This window comes from Cydia strobilella, chromosome 22, assembly GCF_947568885.1.
Source record: "Cydia strobilella chromosome 22, ilCydStro3.1, whole genome shotgun sequence".
Classification (NCBI taxonomy): Eukaryota; Metazoa; Arthropoda; class Insecta; order Lepidoptera; family Tortricidae; genus Cydia; species Cydia strobilella.
In genome coordinates, this window is record NC_086062.1 from 2,089,050 (window position 1) to 2,109,964 (window position 20,915).

Genomic DNA, 20,915 nt, shown 5'->3' on the forward strand with positions numbered 1-20,915 from the left:
TGAAATCCAGAAAAAATTGTCTATTACATAGAAAATTTTAAATTTGATGGGACCTCTTTTTTGTGGTTCTGGAATTCTATATGTCTATTATCTATCTCGTATGGTAGGATTGATCTAAACAAACATGAATTACTGCTCGCCTCTCCATGCACCATGCAGCTCAGTGGCGAGCGACCAGAGTTCAGCGAGGCGTGCAGCGTTACGTCGAGTGTCACTGAGGCACCGCATATGTGTTTAACATGGACGCGCTGGACGCCCCGCTGGGTGCCATGCTTTACACTACAAGTTAGATAAGTGAGCGAAAGACCTGGTAGACCGTCGCTCCCATTACCATAGCTGTTGATGAAGTTGGCCAGGTACAGATCTAGCTCCCTCACGGACACGTTGATGTGGTATGGATTGACGCAGAGGCCGGGCTGCGCGCATTCAGGATGTTTCTCTAAGCGTTCTCCGTCTGTGCTCTCGAGGGGTATCGCTTTGAATAGTATTACCATTACTAGGTCTAGGCGCCACACCTGGAAAATATAGTTGGATATTTAAGGTTTTGGTGACTACAAAATTATATCTACATCTACGACTGTTCGATTCGACACTCAATTCTGACTTATTCTCTATTCTCTAGTCGCCCAGAGAAAAAAGCTCCATTGTATTGTGACATAAGCAGTGGCGTAGCGTGAACTAATCTAGCCGTGGGCGAAATCGCATCTGCGAGGCCCTTTTACCCCACTGTGCCCGAACCGCCGCCCTTGGGGCGAGAGGCCGTTGTCGACGACTCACTACGCCCACGCCTAGCTACGCCACTGGACATAAGTATCAAAATCTCATTTGTCTTGGCAAGTTTTGATTCGTGGGTAGCTAGAGGATAGAGAGTATGTCTATGTCTAAATAACCGTCGCAGTTGTTGCATAAATCTACGGCGCCTTAAAGCCGTGGCAGCAATTAGTTTTTTTTTTTCGAGCCGCGAGGATACGATTGCGATATTTCAGTATCTAAATTTTACGGATGTATCTCATCTTAAATATCAGCCTACCTCAAGCAGTCTATCCACCTTCTGATTTTGGTTTAAGAGCACACACACGGCTGGCCTTATCCCGGTGATACTCAGGACCAAAATTTTCCAACATTGTCTATTTCTATTGTTATATACAAACATATATCTGTCTCACCTTATCAGCCTGCCTCAAGCAGTCTATCCTCAATCTTGTCCTTCTGATCTGGGTTGGAGAGCGCACACACACCGCCGGCCTTTTCCCCATGATGCTCAGGACGAAAATCTTCTAACATTGTCCATTTCTATAGTTATACACAAACATATATCTGTCTCACCTTATCAGCCTGCCTCAAGCAGTCTATCCTCCTCATCTTGCCCTTCTGATCTGGGTTGGAGAGCACACACACAGCCGGCCTTTTCCCCGTGATGCTCAGGACGAAATCCTCCCGACAATCCTGTGTGATGTCCTTTCTCAACTTTCCTAACAGCCGCGACGCCCATTTTTGTTTTACTTCTGCCTTTTCGTTCTGGAATAGCCATTAAAATGTTTAAATTTTATTTCAAATTGTCTTCACTTTTCCCGATAGCGGAATATTCTCAGACCATATATTGTGGCCATAAATTTGACAATTAAAGAACTGTTCTATGCTATAGGTTGTTTAAGTACATAAATACATATCAATTTCAACGGATAAGAGGTCACAATATAATTGTACTAGTTTACGCGTCTCAGCATGATACCTTAACATTTACATTTTCTTTTTACCTTTACCTGTAGAATACCACCATTTGTAAATAAACACTAAAAATTACCTGTAATTCATACTTTGTATGCCGCTCCTCTTCAAGACTCATCCGTTTTTCGTGTTTCTTATAATATTTCCGCTTCGCCGCTTGCAGATTGAACCATGTGTACGAAAAGGACTTTACGAAGGGCATCAGGGCCTCTATGAACGGATGGAACTCGTCCTGTGAACATTCCGATAACCAGAAACTGATTAGAATTAAAATACAAACGGATATTCAATGTCAGATCCCGATATTTATTTCAAGATCCTGTCAACGATAACCTGACAGCGATCGATTAAAGACATAAGATTCCGGGCCAATAAGATCAACCTTTAAAATTTTGCCTGACTTGTCTTTTCATAATTAATAGTTATACAATGCCTTCCAATATGGGGCTTTAAACGCAGGGTTCGATTTTACTCTCTAAACTGAGCAATTTTTTTCATGGGACCAACCCCGAAATTGCGAAAAAAATATTGGATATTTCACACATTTTGGCTGATCAGATGTCAAAGCTTTCTATGGGAGAGCCCAATTTTTTCAGCGGTTTCGAAATTGGTGCCATAATAAAAGTAGCGTTTTGCGAGTAGAATCGAACCTTGCATTTAAAGCTTCATAGTAAATATTGCTTGAAAGAATAATTATGCTTTTATGACAGGATCTTAGAAACTATTTTATAATCTTCCATAACCGGGACTCGAACCCTTTTGAATCTGGCGCCCAACGTGGGGCTATATTTAGGCGACGAGAACTTTTCCACGAAACTTCTCGAGTTTTTACAAGCAGTTAGCTATAAAATATTGCTGCTTTCAGGAAACTTGAAGACAATGGACCGTAGATCAAATGCAATTCTTATAGGAATAGTTAATCCAAACTTACTTAATTTATAACTTAAATAGCTGTGGAATGGAAACATTCATTAATCATGGCATACAAACATTTTTCTATACGAGTCCAAATAGGGTTTGACATTATTAACATACATACATGGGAGTGTTTTGATGATATATTATTATAATATATTCTCAAAACAACCATAAGTAAACGTAGGCTTTTAAAACGGAAGACAAAAGCTGCAAGGCGAACGTAATACATGATTTATGGCTTTGGTTTATTTTTTGTTGCTTAAGATAGCATTAAGTACTAACATATATGGACCAATATGATGTCTGAAATTAATGATTTTTGTTTTTTTTTTGGTATTGTATCGTATAAAGTAAAAACATTCCTTGGTACCATATTGATGTCTGTCGTTGCGTACTCGCAATGGTCGTATTTTACTGAAGCGGGGACGAGCAGCGTTCAGAGGAACCAACCAATAATAATCTTCGCTTGCTGTCGGCCTCAGGGACCTCACTCAGGGTATAATACTACTTATTGTATTTTAACCCGAATGTGTATGTTTAATCTTACACATAATAACATCTTTACCTATAGGTAAGCTCTATTGAAAAGCAACAGGCCCCGTAGACAACATGCCAATCGCTAACGCTCCGTAGCTAACGAAACGCAACGCTAATATGGAAGAGTGATAGAGAGACACAAAGCGATTCGATAGCGAAGCGCAAGCGATTGTCACCTTGGCTAGGCCGCCAGGTGACCTATGATAGGTGTCACTATATGTCATAATTTAGGGGCTTTTGAAAGCTTTTATGAATATCTAGGCGGTGGGAATGTACGGATAAAGAGTAAAGATATCAAAGCTGACTTCAAAATTCAATTGAGACTAATTAGGAAACAACTTCAATAAATGAAACAATAAGCAAGTAATAAGCTAATCAACGTAACCTAGTCGAAGTGGTTTGGCCAAGTCATAAGGAGGCCAGAAGATCATTGACTAAACAAATCCTAAGCATCAACATTAGTTCCGTCATTAACAAGTTTAACAACCGCCTTAACCTTTTACCGCATGAGCTTCAGAATTATTTGTTTAAATTTGAACTCGAATAGCTGCCAATAGAGTAGAATTTATAACGGCCATATATGGAACAACATGCGGTAAAGGGTTGAAAGCCCAAATAGATGTCTCGACGACCTAGACCAGATATACCTAGCGAAGAATGACGAGAAGAGCCGACCCCAAATAAAATGGTAAAAGGCTAGGCAAAGAAGAAGAATTTTAAACAATGATATTGAGATGGTTTGAATCCAACTCTTTCATTTTATTCGTAAGTAACCTGATGACCAAAAATAAGAGCGAAAAAAAGTTTCTACCACATACTATTTCCTATTGTACACATTGGTTTACATATATACCGCACTCGATTAAACTTAACGACAAATCGTAAACGCAAACACCACAGTTAGGTAAATCCTGAATTCCTCACATAATAAACATGAGGCATTTGCATACATTACGTTATGATTCAAGCCGTCACAATACATCGGCGCATGCGTCGAATACGCAATTAATTGTATGGTGATATGACACATGTATTTGTATGTATGAAATGGGGTCAGGGGTTTATCCTTAAGGGGAGAGTTTTAGGAAGAAAAGAAGGTTATCAGCATTTGCATAATATCATAAATAAAGTATCTAGTACAACCTTTTTTATTAGGGCCTCAAAGTCGGTTTGCCTTGTAGTCCCGGGCCGCAAGATGAATTTGCTTTTTGACGTTCGGATGGCAAAAATATGTATCTACGCCAGGATAACTTGGCGGGCCACCTAAAAAAGCCCTGCGGGCCGCAGGTTGAATATTTTTAGATGAACAATAGAGCTTTTTTTCTTTAATTTACTAATTTAAGGCTCAGCTCGTCAACGTTCATAAAGTAAGTACATTTTATAATTACTTACCAAAAACGTATGTAAATCTTACGAATAATACAACAAATAATATAACTAACAACTATTATGTTTTTGGATTCAAATTCAAAAAATTCAAAATTCAAAAAAATTCAAAATTGTTTATTGCATTCAAAAACTTTACAAATATTACAGTGGCTGGTGTCTCCTTTTAAGTTATTTACAAAATAATGGATGACGATAATAACAACAATTAGAAGAAAGTAAGTGATGATTTCTCAAATCACAATATAGAATTAGTAATAATAGAGAAACAGCATATAGAGCTGATATATGTATTCATCGATGATAATTTTAAACACACACGGGACTTATCGCGTAAAAAAAGTCCCGCCTTAGTTTAAAACTATGAAAATCGTATTAGTTTAAATCAATATATTTCATTGATGAATGCCATTAAAGAATCATCTATAAATTTAAATTGTATTTTATACATTTAATTCTTGACGTAGCACTTGAGGTCCTCAAGGGCTAATAATAGATCATTATTACTGGCTCTGTTCACTATTTAATTACAAAGTACACAACAGTACCTTAAGCTAGTCAATGAATAAACACAATTAATTTCCCCCGTTTAAGGACTTGAAAGAAAATCAATGCGATGTATTTGCAAACCATAAAAAACGGGGTCAGTGACCTTCGTCCATTGTTAAAAGTTCGACGACCCAGTCAAGTAAGATTTTCTAAAGTCCTGCTTTTTGCTTAACGGTATTTAAGATATAATTTATTCAGTTCATTTTGTATGTCAAACATCTTTCAATTGTTTTTAAAATTATTCCGTCTAAGTAATGTAATACATGTATAAAATATTGTATTTGTCATGTTTACTGATCTTTTTTAATCGTAGCTCACGATTTGAAATACAATTTTAATAATTTAAGCAAAATATAAAGGGCAAAATTAAGTCAATACTAAGGCTGCGTTTCCACTGATCAGATGAGCGGACATGAGAGGAGACGTGCGGAAATCAACTAAAAGCATTGGTTGAAGTAAGAAGCGAAGCGCCTGGTTGACGTAACTGGTGACCGAAGAGCTGGCGGCTTTCTCGCACAACGTATCAGCATTGCGATACAGCGGGGAAATGCCGCCAGCATCCTTGGTACAATGCCTCAAGGGCCTATTCTAGATTTAGGCTAGTTATTAATTTCGTTTACGTAGTAGTATATATCTTGTATATTAAAAAATAAACGTGTTAAAAAAAAAGCATTGGTTGTAATCATGCGGAGCGGAGATAAGATGCGGAATCCCGTGCGTCTCCCCTCATCTCCGCTCATCTCCACCTCAGATAAATAGAGTCAATGTTCTGTGGAAATTCTTCGCGGAAAGTGCTACATTGTGACCGCCAAGTCAGAGCAAGCTTACAGTTGACGGACTTGAAGTAAAAAATAAAGAAATAAATATAAATAAATCTAGACACGCGGTAGTGTCCAGCCAAGTTCAAAGAAAAAGGGACTGGCGACGCAGCAACCGTGTGTAATTACACGAACCATTTCGAGCTACTTTTGACCCCTTCACAACTTGAAACCTATTTAACCTACAAAAATGAAATTTGTCACATTTTATTCGAGCCCCTTAGCTTTTCTATAAACAAAACTTATAAACGTAACTCAAACAGTTATTGATAAATTAACGTTTAAAAACCGGCCAAGTGCGAGTCGGACTCGCGCACCGAGGGTTCCGTACTTTTTAGTATTTGTTGTTATAGCGGCAACAGAAATACATCATCTGTGAAAATTTCAACTGTCTAGCTATCACGGATCATGAGATACAGCCTGGTGACAGACAGACAGACGGACAGCGGAGTCTTAGTAATAGAGTCCCGTTTTTACCCTTTGGGTACGGAACCCTAAAAACCGGCATTTTTGTAACTGCTTTTACGTAGACGGCATGTTTTTACCTATAGGCTATTATTATCTATGTTACTTTCATAAAAAAATGTTTGTTTGTAAAAACTAGCCTAGTCAAACCCTTTATAATTTTAGGATTTTCTACACATCACAGAACTTGGCACCCATATATATAGATCTCAATTCTTTTGTCGGCGATTCAACAACGACACATTTTATATATTGAACTTGGCTCTCATTTCACATTTATGTTTTGGGGATGAATCGTACACAAATCGACCTAGTATAACATACGAAAAAATTCTCGATAGATTCGTTTCCGACACATACCAGGAGTAACCCCAAACAATTAGTTTGCGTTGTTTTATCGCAGAGTTCCTATGGCCACCTCCTGTGTCAGCTGTGTCCATCATCAGATAAGCTCTAATAGCTCCATGTCACCATTATATTGCATTGTCATCCGATTTACATATGCATGCAAAATTTCAGCTCAATCGGAAATCGGGAAGTGGGTCAAATTGAGCTTCCAAGGGTCAAAACCCACTAACATACTAACAGGGCAAGTGAAATAACAGCTTGTAAAAATTGCCTCCGAAACTCACAACACCACCTTTTACGACCCACCGTCACAATAAACTAAGAACCGGCCAACAGCGAACAGTCAAAACATTCAGTTGGCTAACGCCTCAGACAGTTGGCAGGACCCCGTGTGACGTCACGGATTCTCCTGGCACTCGGTGAACTCGTGAACCGGCCAATAATAGCGTTTTGGCAATATTTTTGGGGTTTCCCTGTTTAGTATGCAGCACTTGAGATCGATGACCTATAGATAAGGTTCAAAAATTAGTAACCGATTGACAGGCTTTGGTATTCTCTGGAATCTTAGCTATGGTCGGAAGCTATCCCTCTAAAAAACCTATTAGATCATTATGCCATCCGTAACATCATTGATCGCCTGGAAGCAACTGCTCTGTAGCGAAAATACCGCCTGTTGAATGAATAATAAAGTTTTGTTAATTGATTTTTGGCGTGTAGTAAAAAACATTATTATTAGGTATTAGGTACTAGCCCCTACCCAGAATTAGCAAATGCAGGAAATCACACTAAAAACCACCCTTCAAATACTTATATGTTAAAATATAGTTGTTATTAAGATTTAGAAATGTTATGCAAACAGAAATAATATTCGATAAAAATAAGTTCGCCTATCGATAAACAAAAAATAGATTCAAATTTAAATGTCCTTGAAACATTAAAAATAAATCTATATCAACTTCAAACCACACACACACAAGTTCGCGGTCAATAACTGTTGGATAAACATCCTCTCAATATTGATCACAAATTGAAATTACGTCATACCTAGTTTTATACAGAAGTGAAAGAAACTCCACTGTTTTGTATATTAAAAATGAATCATGAACTGATAAAAATCTCCGACAAATACTCCGCACATAGCGTTACAAACGTAGTTTTGCCAAAAATCAAGATGGCTTTACACCACGACGTTACCGACCCGTATGGAACGCCCTAACGTAAACTCATAATACATTTACTTACTCTTTTGACAATAGTGACGAAAAACTGCATACCTTACCCAATCTAACGTCCAGATTAGATAAAAGGGACAATAAACATTTACAGAGTAGAGCGTCCTCCCATCTTAAAGGTCTTCCTTCCTTCATTTATATATCTTCAAGTTTATTTGTCAATAACATCAACGTATACGATATTAAAATACCTTGATATTGCAATGACCTTCCTAACTCAATAAATTCCTAAAGCACTCCAGACGCGGCAAATGCAAAATGGAGTCGTAAAAATATCAGAATTCGCGATAAGGTGCGAATATTTGGCAATAGAGCGATTTTCAGTTCAAACGAAAATGTTATTCAGGGACTTGAAAATAAAATTAGGGTGTATTTTAAAACGTAAGTGGATTTTTCGAAAATTTATTTAGATCAGATAGCATTATTTCGAGGTATATATACCGAAGGGTAAACGCCAAATTTCATAGTATGCTTTTACTGTGTAGGGTGTTGGGTTAGAGCCGGCGTAGCTTTTTTCGACGTTCATAAGCGCATTGTAATATGCCTACTTTTTTTTTTTTTTTTTTTTTTTTTTACTTTATTTAGAACACAAACAGTCACATATACAAATGGGTTTGAAGTACAAATGTACTTAACATACTTAAGAAAACAGACCTGGAGGTTCATTAATAAGTACATAATGTTAACATACACACTAAACAGCAAAGATAAAAAGGAGATAAAAGAAAAACATGAGCCTACGGTTGTCCTACCGGAAAGCCGGAAAGTTACATTTATACATCACTAATACTAATATTTATACTTCAATAATAAACTATCCTTATCTTTATCTTATCTTTATTGTAGAGTTTTGCATGTGAGTGCAATATTGTGGCACTTCCATCAATTATATAATCAGTTAAGCAGGAATTATGTCACCTTTGTGATTGAGTGTGAGATCAAACTTCTGAAGGTGACGCTTCTTAAACTATAAAGCTGATTGATTACATATTTGCAGCCCATACATAGATCTCAAAGCCCGTTTTTAACTACTTACTTAAATATATATTTGATCATGTTAACATATTTATTTAGTATTGATTAATATTCACTATAGCATACAGCTTTACAATTTACAGCAGTGTTTTTACTTACGGTGCGACAGAAACAGAAACAGTATTTTATCACGTCATATATCATCCGCTGTCTATAACCTCTTTAGTGTTATTTTTACTAAAGCTTTGTCAGCCCTCTGTTCGGTACCAACAGTTTAAAAACACCGTCAGGGGTAGTTTATTTCTCTTTTTCAAATAGCTATCTAACTTAGAACTTTGTGTTCATAAAGTCTAAAATTATTTCAACTAATTTTTCATCACGAAAAACAATATACCATCGTAACAAAATAAGCGAATATTTGGCAAAAGAGAACGACTGAATAGTGATAGTTGGCACAACTGTCGGAACGGTGATATCACTCGATCGCTTATCGAGTATCTTTATCTAGCTATATCCTATAGGTTATGATTGTCTAGTCATTTACATTGTATTACAATGTAAGTAATGAATAAAGTAGGTACATACTCTTATACATATTGTAGTACTTGCCTATTCTACATCACATCACTACAACTAATATTTTGTGCGAGATAATTACTTCACAGATGTAAATTTGATTATATCACCGCACCGCTCACCATCGGCAGGGCGTTCATCCTCACACCCTAGCACCTAAATGGTCGCGTACTGTGCGGTTTAAGAGGAATTTCCTCCCGCGTACACTTCGGCTGTGGAATGAGCTCCCTGCCGAGGTTTTCCCGAGGGGCTACAGTATGGGGTTCTTCAAAAAAGGAGTGTACAGATTTTTAAAGGGTCGGCAACGCGCATGTAATATATCTGGTGTTGCAGGCGTCCATAGGCTACGGTGACTGCTTACCATCAGGCGGGCCGTATGCTTGTTTGCCACCGTCGTGGTATTTAAAAAAAATGGTGTTTTGTTAATCAGACTTTTTTTACTTTGTTAATGTTTATCTATAACAAGTAATTGAAGTATGAAAGCACATAAAAAGCAATAGGTTAAAATTAATTCATCTCATTTCATTACTAGATGTAAAACTGCATTATTAGAAAACGATAATTCCTTAGTTGTTTGGGTTACGTACCCAAAGGGTAAAAACGGGACCTTATTACTAAGACTCATCTGTTCGTCCGTCTGTCTGTCTGTCACCAGGCTGTATCTCATGAACCGCGATAGCTAGACAGTTGAAATTTTCACAGATGATGCATTTCTGTTGCCGTTATAACAATAAATACTAAAAAGTACGGAATCCTCGGTGGGCGAGTCCTACTGGCACTTTTTTTTAAAGATCAGTATCTACCTATTGCTAATATGTCCCAATTCTTAAATAAAATAGTTATATAAACTCATTCAAAACATAAAGGTGCAAGGTTGAGAAAATACTAAAGTTCAAATCTCAAATATTTCATATTTTTCACGTTGACAATCTCGAAACTACAACTTTCTTGTCAGATATTCTACACTTGTTTGTTGGTCCACATTAAATCTTATAATCCAGGGTGTATTCTGATACATATTATGAAAAGGGCTTTTTGGCTTTTAACTTATTTTCATATCCCTAGCAGAGAGAGTTGGACCAACACTCATAATATATAATAATAATTCATTTATTGCAAGTAAGTTACACTCATAATGTGGTTAGTAAAACCCATCATAGCCTCATAGGTACTTGTTAGCAGCCCGAGCTAGTGCATTTACAACGAATGAAATAGTAGTTAAAATATAAAATTTGAACGTCATCAATGGAAACAGGTAACTAAGTAAAAACTTTATAGACGTTACGTAAAGACGTAAAATCATCCATGAAAATATTTTAATTAACCAACACAAGGCGACTGTGCAAATGTAAACTCATTAAAACTACGCGCACATTAAAACATCAACTCCGCAATCAAACTCAAAGTTAGAAACGAACAAACTTTGTTTACAAACAAATATACTATTACTATGTTCCCTTATCAAATCAAATTATTAGGATAAGTTCCAAGAGCGCCATGCCAAACTCCAGTGCGTTGAACCCGCAATTTTGGCGGGAAATCTATGACGTTTTACTTCATTATTTTTTTTCGCGGTCTAATTTATTTTATAGATATTGGCTCTGGTTCATCGGGGATGCCCTGGCTGGACTTGGCCCTGGCATCGGTTGGCGAGCCTAACTGGGGCGACGCGTCAGCGGGGCTCTGGCCAAAAACACGGCAACGAGGAAATGCCGTGAAAAAATCCGCCATTTTGAAGCGTGGCGCAACAAGTGATGCGTGCTGCGTAGATTTATAATTGGAACGCATCAGTTCGATAGAACGTAAACAAGTGATAATTTTTTTAATGTTTGCCTGGAGGATTTTCATCATCAAACAATGTATTGTTTTGTTTTATATAAATTGGTTATGCATGTGAAATGAGTGTGCAAATATAAACACTAGCGGCATGCCGAACTTACTTGTTTTCAATTTTGCGTAAACTTACATTCCCTGTAGTTACTTATGATCCCTATTACATTCCCTATATTTACCTAGTACCTACAATGTTAGTTACACTAAAACACTAAAGTACTTAGTATAATTCCAGGAAATTGGATTTGCTACAAAATTATTGGGAATTTTAGTACACCTTACTACCGTTTCTCATTAATTACATTATCTGAAGTTCGAAAACCATAATAGAACTCAATTCTTAATAGGTACCGTTGTGAATCATCTTCCCTAGTATTATTTTCAACGATATACACTCATCATGTTATTATTAAATACAACATACTGGGAATTCCCTAGATTAAACGAAATTTCGCATGACCTAAGTATGTCTTGAAATAAAAACACTAGCTTTTTACTAAAACGAACCGCCAAAGGCGTCCACCGATTAAGGAGACAGTTTCTTAATATTTAATCACAATATTCTTTGGTTCGGCCACGTGATGCGAAGAGACGACCACCACATGACTAAGAGAGCCCTAAATGACATTCCTGAAAGTAGAAGGGGCAGAGGCCGCCCCCCTACGACATGGATGAGCACAGTGTGGAAAGATTTGAGGACGATAGGCGCAAGCCCTGACATGACGCAAAACAGAGAAGAATGGCGCAAAATGATACGGAGAGCCGACCCCAAACCCTAGGACATGGGACAAAGGCTAAGATGATGATGATTCTTTGGTTTCTAAAAATATTATATAGGTAAAAATATTTATGACGCAAATTAATCCATCAAACTCACATAACGGACTTTTTAACTTTTGCCCGCGTAACGCACAACCGTACCACGATTTACCACAATTACCTTTGGCTTCTTGAAATATTGTATAAAACCATCGACTATCTATCAAGCACGCATAACGGACTTTATAATTCCAGTCCGCGTAATAATGCACCAACGCGCCACGCGCCGTTTTGGCGCATCACCAGCATGCGTTAACGCATTGCACGTACTTCTACAATAAATCCATCGGTTACCGGAATGCAAAGGCCGTGCAGTTCGTTTTCATTGCATGAATGTTCGTTATCACGCGCAGGACTCGAGCAAAACCAGTTAAAATTGCTCCTAAATGGACGACATTTAGGAATAAGGATCCAGTCCACAAAAAACTGTCAATAGAATTTGAACTGTCAAAAAGTTTAAATGCCAAATTTTAGAGGATGGATTAAATTACGTCCAAATGTAACAATTATTCTTATTGGACTACTTTCGAGGTCCAATGGCGCCAAGGCCCTAGCGCTCCAAAGGCTTCAGAAGCTGACGATTTTTGGACAATAGTGATTGAAGAATACGTGGCAAAAAGGGCAAAAAATGTGACGCCATAAAAATGCAGACAAAAAAGTATTTGGCACCTAATACCTGAAACCAACATAATTAAAAGACGTGTCCATGAACTCCATCATCTGTTACATAAAGATGATTTGGGTAAATGATAGGTTGAGGTATACAAACTCTTGAGGACACAAAATCGGCCCCTCTATCAGTCTTAAGTTATATCTTCACACCATTTATCTTTATCCTAAAGTTATGTACCCCGTAAAAGATATATAAGATAAGATTACATGTGTAAAACTTATTTATATCGGTTTATCCGAGACACGAATTTGACCCGTGGTCGCTAAGCGTTTGTAACAAAGCGCGCGTACGCACGAAGAATATGCGTCGATATTTAGAATTTCCAAAGATGGAAAAGTCCGGGTGCGCCCAACTTTCTAGGAACTTGATGGATGGGGTACGCATGCTGTGAAAATCATTGCTTTCAATTTACAGTATTTCAATTGAGATAAAAACAACAATTTAGAAAAATAGAGCAAGGTACCTTACAAAGAAATAAATAAAAAGTGTAAAAATTCACTGTTTCGGGCGAGACTTGAATTTGCGATTTTGGAACAGTAGCCCATTGCTCTGCCAACTGAGCTACCGAGACTTCACTCGATGACAGCGAAAATTTCCATCATATCACTCATTTGCGCCGTAGGACTCATGTCGTGTGCAGATGTTTCTGCTATACAAAGTTAATATAAGGTACCTTACATAATACATTCTGAAAGCTTCGATCGGAGAGAATTTGGAACTAAAAGGTAACCGTCACGAACAAACCGACTGAACGTTTGATAGCTGTTTCGTAGCAGTCGTAAAGTCGTCTAAACACCAGAAACATGTACACAATTTTGCACTTTATGCCATTGTAATAAGACGACAAATGCATGCATATTTTCCACGTGAGTCGCTCACCCAGTTTCGCAACTGTTTTTTCAGCCGACCGTTTGACGTTTGTAGCTTTTGTGATTTTGGGTTTCTGTGATTACCATGATTTCCGATTAGCGATAGACATATTTTTCAAAGCCATTATAAAAGATACAAGCGAACATATCAAACACCCGATGGGAAGAAGGTGCGAAGATCAAAGCTGATAGCACAAACTGCTGTACATAAAGTTTGGTGACCAAACTCAAAGAATATTGTTAAAGACTCAGATCCCCTGAATGTTTTAGCCATATTTCATTCAGTACTTTTTGTCAAATCAAGCTAAATGAACCTATTGATAATGACCATCGAGTAGTGTCAGTAAATGAAGCAAACTTTATCACCCGATAAGCATGACCGCTGACATTTCTTTCATCGATAAAAACATCGTGTAGTGACAAAAAAGTGGAATATTATCACGCGATAAAGACAAATCTTGTCAGAAAGAGACAAACTTATCACGCGATAAAAATGAATACCAAAACCTAAATGCTTATCCGTATGCTAGTTCTCCTGATCGCGATCACCGTTCGCCGTCGAATCAATCACGGGCCGCCATATTTTAGCAGCGCGTATTTATACCGTACGGCCAGCTGAACGCTGCGATAGAAAATAGTTTCAAGAACAAAGGCTGCGGCCGGTGCGGGAGCGGTAAGCGACTTTTATAAGGGACAGCGGTTAAAAGAAATGTGTAAATCTGTGTTTTTTTAAGGGTTTTAGAAATTCCGTTATCAATGTTATCATGCATTAATTTATAGATAACGGAAACCTACGTAGTAATTCATATGCGTGTTGATACAAAAATTCGCTATCCTATATTTTTAGTGAGTTATAATAGTATTTTGTGCAACAGGTAGAAAACAAAGGTTCTTCATATTCAAAGGCCGAAGTTACAAAACGAGACGAAGTAGAGTGTCAAAGACAGCAGCAGCAAATACGTAAAATGATAATTAAAATAAAGTCGAAGTAAGTACCTACACTACTTATAGTAAAAAAAAATTTGGTTGTAGATTTTTGCCTAGAAGTCTTATAAAAACAGTAGTTGTTTTTTTAATACTATGTCGGTGGCAAACAAGCATACGGCCCGCCTGATGTTAAGTTGTATTAAGACAATTAAAACTTCAGAGCCACCGCACCCCCGCGCCGCGTTTCAAATCAAGTTTATTTTGATATCACTGTCAGTAGTGTCAGTCATTTATTAATTAGAGTAGATAACTATTAAATAAAAAAACCGCACGCAAAAAAAGCTATTTAATGACAAAAATGCCTTAAATCATTTTGGAAAATAGCTGATACTCTTCAAACATCTAGATCGATTTCTATCAAACATAGCTAAGAACTACCGCAGGGAAACTCGCTTTCACGTAAAAAAACCTCATCGAAATCGGTTCATCCGTTGGAGAGCTACAATACCACAGACAGACAGGTAGACAGACAGACATTGGCATCAGACATATAACACCCCTCGGTTTGCGTCGGGGGCGGGGGTTAAAAAGGTTATAAAGAGAGAGAGAGATAAAGAGATAGTTTATTCTTCAAGTAGGCATATTACAATGCGCTTATAAACGTCAAATAAAGCTACGCCGGCTCTAACCCTACACCTCTGCCCCGAGAAGATTTAAATCTTTATAATGATAATAACCCGTATGACGCTGATAGCCACCGCTAAAACTGTCGCCTTACTCGCTGCAGCGGCCTCGAGCTTACATCTAACTAATCGAAGAACTTCCTCTATGTAATGCAATTCTAATTCTGCTCCCGAATATTACGTGAAGCAAGAAAATTATCTTACTAATTTAAAATATCAATAAAATATAAGCAAAACTATATTTTGCTTATATTTTGGTGCTCTTCAATTAGAACGGGGGAGATTTTTCTTCGCTTTCGAAGCAATCCCAACCCTTACTTAAAAAAACCGGCCAAGTGCGAGTCGGAGTCGCCCACCGAGGGTTCCGTACTTTTTAGTAGTAGTTGTTATAGCGGCAACAGAAATACATCATCTGTGAAAATTTCAACTGTCTAGCTATCACGGATTCATGAGATACAGCCTCGTGACAGGAAAATGGACAGACAGACAGACGGACAGAGGAGTCTTAGTAATAGGGTCCCGTTTTTACCCTTTGGGTACGGAACCCTAAAAATAAAAGAATGAATGTACCTAGGTGTGAAGAGATACAATGTATATCTTGTACATCCTTGGTCAATATTCCTTTTTAATCTTAGTTTTATAAAGCGAGGTTTAGACTTGCATGCAATTTTCATTACATTGCGGTATCTGATGAAATTTTTGAATGCAGTTTACCTTAGTAGTCAGCAATGTAACGTAAATTGCATGCAAAGTTCTTGCTAGTCTAAACCTCGCTTAACATCAACTACATAAAATACGAGACTGATGCATGTCTTATGGTACTGGTTGGTACTGGTAATGGTAATGGTATGTACAAGACGACAGGAGATCCGATATCTACTTAAATATTTATATCCATACTAATATTATAAATGCGAAAGTCTGTCTGTCTGTCTGTCTGTCTGTCTGTCTGTCTGTCTGTCTGTCTGTCTGTCTGTCTGTCTGTCTGTGTGTTCCCTCTTCACGCTTAAACCGCTGAATCGATTTAGATGAAACTTGGCATAGAGATAGGTTGAGTCCCTGAGAAGGACATAGGATAGTTTTTATCTCGAAAATCATCCCTTAAGAAAGTAAAAAGCGGGATGGAATTGAGATAATTAATGAAGTGTCTGCTAATTTGTGTGCATAATATGCTCAAATTGAATAATTGCTATAAGATTTTCTCCAGGCGCTATTCTTACTCTAGCTGGGGTTACTAAGTCCACGCAAACGAAGTCGCGGACAAAAGCTAGTATTTTTATAAATATTTTTGCTCATCACTAACCTAACAAAGCAGCGTTTAAATATACTATAAAACCAGCTATAAACATTTTATCCCCGCCGTAACTCATCAAAACAACAGGTGTGGTTCTCGGTGATATATCTACCAATACGGATGCACGGAGCTCCCAAGATAACGTGACGTATGCAAAGATGCACGTGACGTGGAAGCTTATTCTGGTAGTTTTAATGAAATCGTGGTACGATCTGCAACTCGTACAACAACAATATAATGCGTGATTTTTTCTTTTTGCCCGAAATTAATATCATCATCATTCAATTTAAGAGCTGCGGGCAGTTGTCTCCACCTTGGTCGATCCGAAGCCAGCCCTTTAGTGTTCTGGTACGACACGGCCCCTGCATGCTCCTTTACTTGACTCATATAACTTTAAATTAATATATGAGTTACTTAACTTTTTGCTGATCGTGGGGAAAAATTTAAAAAAATTATAACATCGATTTTTACTGCGAAATCAGTGTTAGAAGTTGAATAGGCTTAATCATATTTATGTAATTATATAACTTTTAGTAAGAGATATATGAAAAATCTTACTACCATCAGAAAGGTACACTATTTGTGATATATCAATGATTAAAATTTTAAATGTAAAATAATTACAAACCTCGAAACGTCCAAAATCACATACTAGTCATAAATTTTTGAATATTTTCAAATTTTCCGACATTTCGTCTTAAAACGAATGTAATGTAAATAAAAACATTTCGTAAATCTATGTTAAAAATCGGAAAACGGATAAGTTTTACTAATTAAATAATATACAGGAACACATACATTTTATCTAATTAAGTATAAAATTAGATGTTTTTGTTGTGTAGGCGGCATGACTACTGAATTTAAGGGTTAAGCACAGTGGCCGGGAAATTAGGGATTGGAGGGCGAGTAGTTAAAGACGATAACACCATGGTTGCAACGAATCAATGATTTATGATTTATGAAGTCGGAGCGTGGCGAGATCGTGTAAAGATACGAGGCTAACAATCCTTTTTCTCGATAAAAATGCGCGCAAATATGACCTGAATAACAACAACCTAAAATCTAAAGCGCTATTGGGCTGGATATGTTTGATGCATTGAGTGTTGAGAACCTCTATTCTAGTCCATGCTTAGGTGTAATAGGTACCTATCTAACGTAATCTAGTACGTAGATATACTTGGTTATTCCGTACATCTACATATACTTTTCAAAGGTCTTATTATCATTAACTTTAATTATTAGTACCCTAGCTTCTAATCTACCTCAAACCCCTTCCACACTCAGTATTCAGAATCCGCCTCATTATTATAATGGCGCTTGTTCACGTATTAGCCGATTACGTGTACATACATACATACAAACAAACATCCGGGAGCGCGTGCAAGTTCACAACGGTATCTCAGGACTCCGGTATGTAGATGAAGTTTGAGCTAGAATTTAGGCTACATGTTAATGTCTGTTCGTAGAGCTTTCATGGAATTAAAAATTAGTTAAATATTTATTAATCGTACTGTTATATTAGATAACTAATAACTTTATTAATACAATGAAATACACAAAAAGCCGATTACATGATACAGATAATAAATGTTATATTGTCCGGAAAAAAGGTAACATAACATTGATACTTTCTAATTATTTTTCCATAGGTAGTGTGTTCGGAAAGAGAAGTTCTCTTTCCGCACAGTCAAAGTTTTTGATTCGAAAACAAATTAGGCCAATCATTCTCGTCACTAGAAGAGCCTCAAATTTAATAGGGTTGTTGATGTTGATACATGTTGAATTTTATAACCAAATCTAGTTTAATAGATAGAATGAGCAATTTATCACAATAAATTGTAAACTTAAAAAATATATGGGAATAATAAAAAAAATACAAGACCTCAAAATTTTCAGTTTTTTTTTTTACTGGACAACTTTTTGAACTCAAAACAAACCTAATCGTCTGATATCATTCATAAAAAAATGTCAACTACCCTTTTCTCCAGTCTTTTCTCTTCCACCTACATTGAGACGTAGACATTCTTTTCTAGAAATAGGCGTAAAATCCAATAGTTTCAGGCGGGGAAGGTTGAAGAAACTTTTTTTGCCACCTTTTTAGAAACATGCCAATATATTCTTTCCGGGTGCAATGTAGCATCATCATAGCTACCCAGCTCATGGCAGGCCAAGGACGATTCTCCGAATTCAAAAGTAAGGAGAGCCCATCGTGCGCCTGTGATCCGATGATAAAGGAGACGGTCATGTCATACACATTCTTGTCGAATGCCCAGACTAATATTTAAGATCCTAGACTCTGATAACTTCCTGTCATTTAATCAGCCTCCCAATTTCCCAATTCGCAACAACCAATCACTGGAAAATTGCTACTAAAACTTTATGATTCATAACTTTCGAGCGAACCTGACACCGGGTAATATTTTATTTGGCGCGCGGTCAACTCTTCAAGGTTACCCGTAGGGCTAAACTTTAATGAAATAAGATTCAAAATCGCGTTAAAAAATTATAAATAATGGCTACCTCAAGGCTAAGGTTTTGTCACTGTTTGTTGTGTAGTTTAAGAATAGAAAGAAAAGAAAATGTCTGGGAAAATTTAGCTACAAGTTTTTCCGTCTCTTTTGACACCTACACACATACTCCACTTACAGAAAGTTGATAGAGTCTGTGCGGAAAGGAGTCCTGAGTCATGGGTCATACACATTTTTTAGCAAATTCGTTCGCGTCTTTCCTGTAGATATCGCAAAGTTAAGGAAATCTAATGCTAATTTTTACCTGAACTGAAGTTTCCGAAGTTGTCAAATTTCTATTTCCCCGTTCTGGTGAGTACCTGACGCAAATAATTCCCCTAGCTATACAACGTGGTAACTCCGCCAATATACTAGGGACCTTTGCTCCGGGCACTCACTGGAACAATTTTAGTTTTTAATTTAGTTTATTTTTAATATTACTATATTTTTAAGTATTATGAATTATGCACGTAGAAATACATGCATAATTCATAATAGCGATAATGATAAAGTAAATTTCTATAGTCATGTCAAGACTTTTATACAGGCTTTATTAGGTATTCTTTTTCTGCCAGTCTGATTAATATGTGATATATATTTATATAATTATTAATAATAACAGTTTTGAGAAAAAAATCAACAGGAATCTTTCTGAATAGAAACTTATATTAAAGTATCGTGTAAGTTTCCAGAAAGTTTAGAGAATGTTCCTGCATTTTCGTCAATGTTCTGCGACTTGCTTACTACGTAGGGGTGCGTTATCTAACGAGTCCACGAAAACTATATGCCCCATTTACTAAATTTGCGAGACGGTTAGACTTGTTATGCATTGTCACGATTTACGACATACATAAAATTGAATTGTAAGCCATAAACTAAATAAGAAGGAGCGTATTCGGATCTAATAAAATGCAAATTTGATTCCAGACTCAGTTCGTCTCGCTCGCAGTTAATTTCTGTGAGCGCGATGCACTACTGTGAATATAACTTCCTAAAATTGTCATTCGTAAATGCCCGTTTCGTGTTTCAATTATGAAAATTAAGGCTTTAAGCCAATTTGAGCTACTGAAAGCCCCGTCATGGCCAATCTTTCAATATGAAACTATAAGGTATATTCTGGTGATTCCGAATATCGAAAACCGTCGGTTAATTCCGAAAAGGGACAGGGACTCTTATTATGATGGAATATTGGGTGATTTTCATACTGTAATTATCGGAATTATCCGACATACCCGAACTCAACCCCAACCCCAAACCCAACCCGAATATACATTAGGTCAATTTGTTACAATGTCAAGCTAACGTTTTTATTTACTTAGCAATTATCTGAAATAACTACGCTAACTACACTTAATTTATACTAGGTAAATAATCTGTTTATACCTAAGTAAAGAGTCTAAATTTCTCCATTTTGCACTACATTTTCAGATGTCGCTTAAAAAGAAACTATACTCTTTTATCCTATGGCCCAGGCCACAAAGTCACGTCAGCGACGTCATAATGACGTAATTATGGCGTCATAATGACGTCGCTGACTTCATTATGACGTATAAATGCTGTTAGGGGGGGGGGGGGGGGGATATCGGAAAGTGAACAACATGCCATGAAACACTATTCTATTTTCGGATCACCCAACTTACATATAACACTTATCCCATATTCCTCAATACCTTCCAAACTCATTATTATTGCGACAGCGTCTCCGCAACATGTTTTGTTATAAGAATTAATTGGAAAAGTTAGGCAGTCGCGTATCGATTCAAAGATGGCGCTTATCG

General features: G+C 37.1%; 1 protein-coding gene across 4 annotated transcripts in view; it reads right to left on the reverse strand.

The window, feature by feature from the left end:
- Positions 1–20,915, reverse strand: part of LOC134751541 (nuclear factor 1 B-type) — a 65,495-nt gene that overhangs the window by 15,180 nt on the left and 29,400 nt on the right. For 3 of the 4 annotated variants that reach the window (XM_063686993.1, XM_063686991.1, XM_063686992.1), the window contains exons 2-4: positions 1,805–1,960; positions 1,327–1,518; positions 308–515 (exon numbers count right to left, since the gene is read on the reverse strand). In XM_063686993.1, the coding sequence (XP_063543063.1) occupies positions 308–515; positions 1,327–1,518; positions 1,805–1,960 (556 nt within the window). The remainder of the gene's footprint in view (positions 1–307; positions 516–1,326; positions 1,519–1,804; positions 1,961–20,915) is intronic. The other variant, XM_063686994.1, reaches the window with a different exon arrangement.